Consider the following 10,975-nt stretch of genomic DNA (forward strand, 5'->3'; position numbering starts at 1 on the left):
GAAACTGTTTGAAATTATTTTAAAGAATATCTTTATAAAATCAACAAGAAACTGAATTTAATTTGGTAATTTAAGAAACAAAACTCTTATTTTCAGAGGAATTACACAATAAGAGACTGGTATTTTTTAGAATTTGTTATATTTATTTGGTGATTATTGGGTATAGCTAGTGAAAACCAATAATTTATTTAACATTTTTATAGTACATAAAACTGGGACACAAGTTTAATTGCAATAATCTAAAGATGATTGGTCTTAGGAATTAATAATGATTAACTGATAAGTGGCAACTTTCTTAAAAATAAGTTTCTCTTGTATCAAGAGAGCTAAACATCTTTACATAAAATGTAGGGCTAAATATTTCATATGTTGATTTTAGAAAAAGAAACACATTAAATGTGTACTTACATTTTGTGTAAAAAGTATTAAATACATATTGAATTAATATAAAACATGTAGTTTTTTCACGTTATTAAACGTCAACAGCATTCAAAATCAACGGTACTTATTTTTCTGTTATGCCTCCATTCTTCCGTCATTGTCAATCCTCGATTTTTTTATCAGCCATTTTTGGTTCAGACGTTGATGCTGCTCCATCAACCATCTTATCAAGTCTTTATATGTTGAAAGACTCTGTTTTGACCAGAGACTTAAGAGTAGAACCTGCATTAGCTGCTCAGGTGCAGCCTGCAGTCAGCAGCAGATAAAATTAGATTCAGTTTTGTTATCAAATGTAAATTTAAAATATAGCAGAGATGCAGCGATCAGACCTTTTCTGTCCAACACTGATCTCCAGTTTTCATTCTGCTCTGATCTTCCAGTTCCTGGGATTTTTCCTCCAAAGAGAAAAATGTTCTGCAGGTTCTGAGTTTCAGGTAGAAGTTCTGAATGAAATAGAAAATATGAAGATTTTCCCACTTTATGCTTCAAAGCATTGACCTCTGACCTTCATGGGATGTAAATGATTTACTTTAAATCAGGACTTTCTGAAAGGCAGAGTTGATGAAAAAATCTTTTTAATACAAATATTTAAATTTGAACAAGAACAGAATGAGCAGCAAATGAACCAAATGCAGAAGAGAAATGTTTTTATTTAAAACACATGAAGAAAAACTGCAGCAAATTTACAAAAGGAAGATTTAATATTAATTAATATTTAATAAGATTAATATTAATATTAAAAACAGAAAATGATCAGTGATTAAGAAAAACTTTTCAACATTTCAATGAAATCTGATGAATGAAAGGAAAAAATCAGAGAAAGAACATCTTGATATTCAGTGTGAAGCTTTGACTGGAAACAAACAGAAAAACATGGATTACGCATTTGATTGGAGAAACAACTGAAAGCAATCATCAAAGAAAGGATGAGAAGATAGAAGAGTTGGAAAAAAGAGTGGAGGACTTGGAACAGTTTGCAAGAAAGGAGGACATGGTGATATCTGGACTCAAAACAACACTTCGCACATATGCAAGGACAAATTCAGAAGACAATAATGGGGAAGATGCACCACCAGATGAACTACTTTCTCTTGAGCAGCAAGTTATCAAGTTCTTCAGCAGTATAGGGATTTTGCTGGACAGTAAAACTATTGCTGCTTGTTATACAATGCCTCAAACACCAAATACAAATTTGGATAAAAGAAAAAAAGAAACTAAATATCATCCTTCAATTCGTGAGTACAAAACACAAAACTGAACTGCTAAAAGTTGTTTAAAAAAAACCTAAAGGGAACAGATGTGTTTGTGAATGAACATCTCACAAAGAATGCAGAGATTGCTTGCCAAGCTAGGATATTGAAGAAGGAGAAAACAATACAGGCAACATGGACTAGGAATTGTAAGACACTGATAAACTTAATGGTTCTCCTGAGCAAGCTGAGGTTCTAACCATTAAAAATGTTGTTGAGTTGGAGAAATATAGGTGAACAGAACAATATTAACTTGGTACTGCTGGGGTTGCAGTTTTCTATGCTTTGTTGTCTTGTATTTCTGTTTTGTTTTTGTTTTTTCTTTTGTTTTTGAACATACTGATGGGAGTGAAGAATATACCATTTAGTCATGAGTCAAAGAATTTAATTTAAAATGTTTTGCTCATACGGATCATAAATTTTATGATATAGAAACTGATATAGACCCAGAGACCAATTTAAGTCATAATACCATACAGCATTGTGAATATTATTCTGAAAACAGTATCAATGTGGGGTCAGGAGGCTTTTCAATATTTCATTTTAATAGCAGGAGTATTCATAGCAACTTTTCTCAGATAAAAAGCTACCTTGGAAAATTTTATGAGAAATTTAGTGTGGTAGCAATTTCAGAAACCTGGATAACTGAGGGAAACAATCTGATGGATGGTCTGGACCATCCAAATGTACAAAAGGAAGATTTAATATTCAAATCTGATGTGTTTAGAAAAATAGGAGCCGAAGAAACAGAAAATGATCAGTGATTGAGAAAAACTGATTAACATTTCAATGAAATCTGATGAATGAAAGGAAAAAATAAGAGAAACAACATCTTGATATTTAGTGTGAAGCTTTGACTGGAAACAGACAGGAAAACATGAGGATCCTGGAATAATCCTGGAATAATCCTGGAATAATTCCAGCTTCCTTCTGTAAAGGATAGGAAGAAAAGAAAAAGTTTCCAAGGACTCAATCAGAATTGTTTCACCAAGAAATAGATTGTAGAGACTGAACTATTTGTTCAACAGTGAGAGAGTTTCTCTGACAGGAGGAAAATCTTTAGACTCTTTAGACTCAACTCAGCACAGAAACACTGAGGAACAAGAACTGGTCCAGAACCCAAATCCCGGAATCAGAGGTTCAGTGAATGTGGTGTTGAAGGTGTGGAGGAGGATCAGTGAGTCAGAGGAAACTCTGTAGAAGGACAGAATGCCAGCAGGACAGTCCACATACACTGCTACTCTGTTAGAGACAGAGGAGGAAGAGAGACGAGTTTCTATGTTATTGTGACTGACAGAGTAACCATCATGATCAGAGCAGTTCAGACTCCAGGAATGATCATTATATCCAAACACACAGTCTCCACTGTCTCCTTTCCTCCTGATTCTTCTGTAACTCACTGATATATTAACATCTCCTCTCCACTCGACCTCCCAGTAACAGCGACCAGTCAGACCAGTTCTACACAGCAGCTGAGGATCATAAAATCTGTCTGGATGATCAGGATATGACTGGAGCTCCTCCACAAATGTCACCTTCCTGTTGTCTTCAGACAGTTTCAGGTTTCTGCTCACTGTGTTTGTGTCGATGGTGAGTTGACAGGAATCTGATGGAGAGAACAACCACAATCCAGCTGCAGTTATTGATCATTTATTGACACTTTGATGATGACTCCTGAATGAGTGATGTGACAGTTTGAAGATGGTTGAATGTGAGCTGCTTTGTTGTCATGAATCAGATGAAAAACACACTTACACTTCCTCAGACCTGGTGTCAAGAATGGGACTCCAGCAGGCTCCACCCTGAAAGGAGGAGGGGGGTCAGACCATCAGTCTCTTTCAGCAGCAAACATGGACATTACATGTCTCTCAGACACACATTGTCCTTCACTGAGATAGGAACAGTCCAACATTTGGATTGCAAACTGCAGTGGATGTAGGAAGGACAGTTGGTGCTGCTGCAGCACAACTCATTTCTCCAAACACAGGAAAAGCTCCAACAGAGAGGAGAAAGGAAATCCCTCAGTAACAACCTGAAGAAACTCACTGAAGCCTAAAAGGACATCAGGAAACTAAGGAAACATTTCTGGAAGCTCAACCTGATTTAATAATCAGCATTAAAATACAATCAATCTAAACTCTGACACAACACCTGCATACCTGTTCCATCCACACTCCCACACACAGATGAAGGAATGAAACACTAAACAGCCCTGCTGCTGAAAACCTGCTGTGGCCTCACTGTAATATCCAGAAATACAAACATTAAAAAGGAGAAGCTGCATCACATTCAACAAAGAGTTCAACAAGAATCAAAGATTTGATCTCTGAGCTCAGACTCACAAACCAGGGAGAGGCTTCCATCATCACACACCTCTGACAAACACCTCCAACCTTTCAGCACTTCCTCTACCAACCAACACCACCAGGTGGCGCTGCTGCACACATTTACAATGAGACCAAGAAGAACAAGCAGCATCCTGAATCCAGCAGTAATGGGTTGTAAAAGTAATCCTCCCTCCATTGCAGAAGTTCTGGATGAGCTGATCTTGTCTTTTTTATCTTTCTCAGTAAATTTATCAGAACTTTGGATCTGAACAAGTTTCTGCTCTCATTTCTACTTTTTCCTCATTGTTCACTGGATTTCTTCCCTCCTTCAGGAAATCAAGGGATTTACTTTCTTTCCTGATTCCATTTATACTGTTGATTATTTTCCAGATGTCATTTCCTGGTGGAGGTCAAAATAGCAAATAGATAGAACTACTATACTATTAAATTTCCATTTTTTCCTTATGAATGTTTGTTTTTCTAGATGCTGCTTCATGTGTTTTATATTTTAACTCAACTTTATCAAATTTGTGAGTTTTGCTTAAAATCCAGAGTTAGTTATTTCTCTATCTGAGAACTTTTAAACATCCATCTGACCATCATGAAGCTCCTTTTCTTCTCATCTTTGCTTCTTGGGGCTGATTGGTCAGGAGCTCCATCCAACATTGTTTTAAAGTTCTTTCTATCCTCCGTAGATCATCATGGAAATCTAACTGCTGAACTCCTCCGACTCTCTGATGAATGATGTGACAGTTTGAAGATGAATCTGAATATTTTCATTAATATATTCTGAGTTCCTATTTTTCTCCATTAAAGACCCTCCACTCTTTAATTTTCCTTGTGAGCTGTTCTTAGTCAGGAGAATATTCCAGAAAACTGGTTAATGATTTCTGCCTCCAGATAATAAATCTCATTTCACAATCAGCTGAAATCTTCCTGGACACTAGAGTTAAATTAAGGATTGATCAATTTCCTGGATCAACATCTGATCTTGTCTCTCTTAAACCATCCAAACATCATCAGTTTGTACCCTCAAAGTATTCTTTTGCTATTTGTTCACTCACTTGTTCACTCACTTTGTTTTCTGTTTTCATCCCATTGTATTCTGCATTGGGATTATCTAGACCTTTAATCTGGATTAACTGATTCCAATCTAACTTTCATAATTAGTATCTCTAGTTCATTTCAGCTCATTTATTATTGAGTCTATAGCTACATATTCTAGATCAGTTCCTCTACCTGATTCTCTAAACATAAATAATCTTTTCTAGATGTTGCTCATTTTCATGTTCCTTTCATTCTGTCTCTGAAACATTTCAACATATTTTAAAATCTACATTTGTTTCAGTACAAATAATATCTGCTTTAAGATAACATTTCTCGTCATATATTTAACTTCTTGTCCATCAGCCAATCAGCTTCTTGTATTTTCTCAGTAGATCCATCAGTGGAAGCCCCGCCCAGCCCATGATGCTCCTGGTTTGTGAAGACATAGAAACAAACTGAACTCTGATAGGAAACAGTTTCAAACTGATTTTCTCTCTCCAATCTCCTGGAGCTATATTTGCCCCCCTGCTGCTCTGACTACCAGTAGATGGGTTGGTTTCCCAGGTTCATACAGCACCATGTGACAGACTCTTATAGTTTAAATGGGTGGCTGTTTGAAAAGTTACACAACCAAAATTACCAGAGATAATTTGAGTTTTTAAAGTGTCATGAGAGACAAAAGGGGGTTCAAAATGTTATCAATGTAAATGACATGGATGTAAACCAAATATTTAATTATCAAATTAAATATTTAGCTTCAAACTAAATGTTTTCCAGCAGACTGACTAAAGACATTTCTCCCTCTTCCTCCTCTATCAGACCTTCTCTGCTCCTGCAGCAGGTTCCTCCATACCTGAGAGCTTCCAGTCTCCAGTGTGGATCCTTCAGTCCAGCCAACAGCAGCTTCACTCCTGAGTCTCCTGGATGATTGTAGCTCAGGTCCAACTCTTTCAGATGGGAGGGGTTGGAGGTCAGAGCTGAGGCCAGAGAAGCACAGCCTTCCTCTGAGACCAAACAGCCTGATAAGCTGCAAACACACAATTCATCACATGATGAGAATATGAGAACATTGAGATAGAACCCAAGGTCTGAACTGGTCACTTTCATGAGAGGAAAACACACAACAAACTGGTGCTTAACCTATTAATAATATGAAATATTAATAAAACTGTATTTCCTTTTGTAGGTAATGAAAATCATCATTTTCTGCACGATGGTTGAGAAAGTTTGACAAGCGCTGGTTGAAAAGATCTGCAATAATGATCCTTTGTTCAACTAGGATGCAACAATCTGTCAAGTACCAGAGTTACACCATCAGTCGAAGCTTGATCTCCACTTTTCTTAATAACTCTCTTTGTGGTTCTTTCAGCCTGGATTAAATGAAAATTTGCCAATATTATGTGTTGAGATTTAGCATGGTTAACCATGTCACAGTCAGACATCTATTATTATAACAAATAATAACTACAACAGAAATCTGGTTTCACCAGCATTGAGAACATTTTACCTGAGAGTTTCCAGGTTGCAGTTTGGACCCTTCAGTCCAGCAGAGAGAAGCTTCACTCCTGAATCCTGCAGGTTGTTGTTACTCAGGTCCAGTTCTCTGAGACTGGATGACTGGGAGCTGAGAACTGAGGACAGAGCTTCACAGCTTCTCTCTGAGAGGTTACAGCCACTCAGTCTGAGGAGATACAGAGGAAAATATTAATAATTCTTCAAAATTTCTGCTTTTCCTTCCAGTCAACAATATTCTTTGTTTGAAAATAATTATCATATTTTCCACATCTTTATGATACATGTTTTGTGAACTGGTTTATTCTATAGTTGGGCCTCCAGCCTTGAAAGACTGCAATACAGCGGCCAGTAAAGAGGCTGGCAAGAGAAACAATTTCTATAATGAACTGCATTAATCCATTGTCAGCTTCAATAGAAAAAAGTTATTTCTGCTCCTTCAACATGTAACATTATGAATAGTCACCTATGATAGCAGGTCTCTCTTTTACTCATCATCTGCTAGTGGCCAACATTGAGGAGACAATGCACGAGTAAACAAACTGATAAAACATGACTCAATATTTATCTAATCATTGACAGATTTTTATCAAAAATAAATGCAGTAACAATCTGTGTCCTTACAGAGCTTTGTTGGAGGCTTTAACCACTGGCAGCAGCCTCAGTAGAACCTCCTCTGAAGCAGAGTATTTCTTCAGATCAAACACATTCAGATCTTTTCCTGATGACACTAAGATGAAACCCAGAGCTGACCACTGAGCAGGAGACAGTTTATCTGTGGAGAGACTTCCTGAACTCAGAGACTGTTGGATCTCTTTAACTAGAGAACGATCATTCAGTTCATTCAGACAGTGGAACAGATTGATGCTTTTCTCTGCAGACACATTCTCACTTATCTTCTCCTTGATGTACTGAACTGTTTCCTGATTGGTCTGTGAACGACTTCGCATCTCCGTCAGTAGACCAAGTAAGAGTCTCTGATTGGTCTGTAGTGAAAGTCCCAGGAGGAAGCGGAGGAACAAGTCCAGGTGTCCATTTGGACTCTGTAAGGCCTGGTCAACAGCTCTCTGATGGAGAACCTTTAGTTTAGATTTATTAATTAATAAAGAATTTTTAGATGTTTGCACTTCATCAATCAGGTTGACCCCAGAGTTGATGAAGGTCAGATGAACATAAAGAGCAGCCAGAAACTCCTGAACACTGAGATGGATGAAGCAGAACACCTTGTCCTGGTACAGACCTCTCTCCTCTTTAAAGATCTGTGTGAACACTCCTGAGTACACTGAGGCTGTTCTGATATTAATGCCACACTCTGTCAGGTCTGATTCATAGAAGATCAGGTTTCCTTTCTGCAGCTGATCAAAAGCCAGTTTTCCCAGAGACTCAATCATCTTCCTGCTCTCTGGACTCCAGTGTGGATCTGTTTCAGCTCCTCCATCATACTTGACCTTCTTCACTTTGGTCTGAACCACCAGGAAGTGGATGTACATCTCAGTCAGGGTTCTGGGAAGCTCTCCTCCCTCTCTGGTCTCCAACACATCCTCCAGAACTGTAGCAGTGATCCAGCAGAAGACTGGGATGTGGCACATGATGTGGAGGCTTCGTGATCTCTTTATGTGGGAGATTATCATGCTGGCCTGCTCCTCATTTCTGAATCTCTTCCTGAAGTACTCCTCCTTCTGTGGGTCATTGAACCCTCTGACCTCTGTTACCATGTCAACACACTGAGGAGGAATCTGATTGGCTGCTGCAGGTCGTGTGGTTATCCAGAGGAGAGCAGAGGGAAGCAGTTTCCCCCTGATGAGGTTTGTCAGCACAACGTCCACTGAGGTGGACTCTGTAACATCAGTCAGGATCTCCTTGTTGTGGAAGTCCAGAGGAAGTCGACTCTCATCCAGGCCATCAAAGATGAACAGAACCTGGAAGTGTTCAAAGCTGCAGATTTCTTTGGTTTCACTAAAGAAGTGATGAACAAGTTCCACCAAGTTGAACTTTTTCTCCTTCAGCACATTCAGCTCTCTGAAGGTGAATGGAAATATGAACTGGATGTTCTGGTGTGTTTTACCTTCAGCCCAGTCCAGAGTGAACTTCTGTGTTAAGACTGTTTTCCCAATGCCAGCCACTCCCTTTGTCATCACTGTTCTGATTGGTTGATCTCTTCCAGGTGGGACTTTAAAGATGTCTTCTTGTCTGATTATTGTTTCTGGTCTGTGTGGTTTCCTGGCTGCTGTTTCAATCTGTCTGACCTCATGTTCATCATTGACCTCTCCAGTCCCTCCCTCTGTGATGTAGAGCTCTGTGTAGATCTGGTTCAGAAGGGTTGGACTTCCTGCTTTAGCAATCCCCTCAAACACAGACTGAAACTTTTTCTTCTGACCAGATTTAAGTTGATGTTGACAAACAGCAGCAAGATGATCTAAATAAACATAAAAAGTAAAATCAGGAACAAATCAAAATTATATTCTGAAGAGGCTTGAATAAATGTGATCCCATCTCTTCAGACATCAGTAAATGTCTGATTTATCCATCAGGTTAAATCTTAGTAGAAATCTTCTTACTGCTCTGCAGACGGTCAGCCAGCTCCTCCTGCTTCAACCTCCTCAGGAAGTTCAGTGTGATGTTCATCAGTGCCTGTCTGCTACTCTTTGTCTGCTCTTCTTCCTCACCTTCCAACACCTCATCATCTCTCTGACTCTCTGAGCATTCTGGGTAATCTGGACTCAGAACCTCCTGGATCTTCTTCAGCTCATTCTTCACAAAAGTGACAATGTTGTCCTCCAGCAGCTGGAACAGAATAATAGGTGAAGGACACATGAGACTAAAATCATGGAGCCAAACACCAAATGGATGTTGGACAGACTGACAGTCCTCTAATTTACAAAGTCCAGCATGGAGATGAATCTGAACAGAACCCATAGAAAAGTAGTTGTACATTTACAGACCATAAATATGGAGTCCAGCTGTGTTTGATGCTGCTGGACAGACAGACCACTGGGAACCGCTGAGCTCTGCTGGTCCACTCTGGAGGAACCAGGAACAATTAGGAAGTCAGAAAATATTCATCCAGGAGTATTCACAGAGGAAATCACCAAGAGTTTCACTCTAAAAATACTTGAAGCAGAACAACAGAGCATCACATGAACACAATACAAAGGAGTTAGAAAGAGGAAGATGAATTACAGTAACACCAGAATCACTCAGTATATGTAAAAAAAGATGATGTTGCACTTCAAACAGTTCACAATGTCAGCAGATCTGATGCTGTGGAGACAGTGTCCCAGAGCTTGGGGACAGTAGAAGTGAAGGCTCTGTCCACACAGATCTTCAGGACAGTGTGGGACATCCAACAGTTTCTGATGATTAGATCTGAGATGATGTGGACCTGAAGGAGGACTGAGCACTTTGAGCTGCTTTTAATATGAAGGGTGCTTTATAAATTAAATTGATTGATTGATTTATTTATTGAAATATGTGGGTGTGGGGCATGCTGTGGTGGCGTAGGGGATAGCGCGACCCACATTTGGAGGCCTCAAGTCCTTGACGTGGCCGTCGCAGGTTCGATTCCCGGCCGCATGTCTTCCCCCCTCTCCTGGCCCCTTTCTTGTCAGCCTACTGTCAAATAAGGGACAATAGAACCCTCAAAGACCCTCTGGAGGGGAAAAAAACGAAATATGTGGGTGTGTGTCCATGTGCGGTCCTCTCCTGGGTGTTATAATGAGAATTTTTAAAATGTATCCTGGAAATCTTGTTGAGAATAAATAATTCTGTGTTTTCCTGTATCTCTTTTAGCTATTTTCATGCTTGTATATACATAAATGCACACACATAGAGTACATGCATGCAAAGCTAAGGTTAAAGGAAATGACATACTAGGGGAGGGAGGGATTGAAGGAGGGAGGGATGGAACATCTGAGTTCATACTGGTTCAGTTTCCACACTTACAGCAATTAGAATCAGCTCACCTCTCTGATTGTGGAGTTCCAGGAGATTTAAAGTTAATGATCTCATCCCTTGACCTGTCGCTCTTAAAGGACACACAGCTGGGTTCTGGTTCTGCTTCTGGTTTGAGTCTCTGATGGATCCTGACAGAAACATGATGATTAAAACTTAATCTGTTCTTTCTGGATGAATCAGCAAAGAGGAGCAGCAGCAGCTTCATCACCACGTCTGTTCTGGCCTGATATAGTGAACGCTGCGTGAAAAGGGCTGTGGACAGTTAGAGATGGTGACCTCACCTCTGACCTTTGCTCTGGCTCTCATCTTCCCCACACAGAGTGGTTTTAGAGGGAGGGACTCCCTCCTCTCTGTCCTCACACTGATCCATGCTGCTGAATTCACATCAGCACACTTTCTCATACACACTTTCTACCTTCACCTGCAGAGGAAACACACATCATT

The 10,975-nt window shown here is 39.3% G+C and overlaps 1 protein-coding gene across 1 annotated transcript in view; it reads right to left on the minus strand.

The window, feature by feature from the left end:
* The window catches only part of LOC116724476 (NACHT, LRR and PYD domains-containing protein 12-like), a 33,323-nt gene extending 22,747 nt beyond the window's left edge, over nucleotides 1–10,576 (minus strand). The window contains exons 1-5 of the mRNA XM_032570196.1: nucleotides 10,540–10,576; nucleotides 9,136–9,598; nucleotides 7,202–8,993; nucleotides 6,573–6,746; nucleotides 5,919–6,092 (exon numbers count right to left, since the gene is read on the minus strand). Coding sequence (XP_032426087.1) covers nucleotides 5,919–6,092; nucleotides 6,573–6,746; nucleotides 7,202–8,993; nucleotides 9,136–9,511 — 2,516 coding nt within the window. The 5' untranslated portion in view covers nucleotides 9,512–9,598; nucleotides 10,540–10,576. The remainder of the gene's footprint in view (nucleotides 1–5,918; nucleotides 6,093–6,572; nucleotides 6,747–7,201; nucleotides 8,994–9,135; nucleotides 9,599–10,539) is intronic.
* Nucleotides 10,577–10,975: the final 399 nt, after the last annotated feature.

Source organism: Xiphophorus hellerii, chromosome 8 (genome assembly GCF_003331165.1).
Source record: "Xiphophorus hellerii strain 12219 chromosome 8, Xiphophorus_hellerii-4.1, whole genome shotgun sequence".
Classification (NCBI taxonomy): domain Eukaryota; kingdom Metazoa; phylum Chordata; class Actinopteri; order Cyprinodontiformes; family Poeciliidae; genus Xiphophorus; species Xiphophorus hellerii.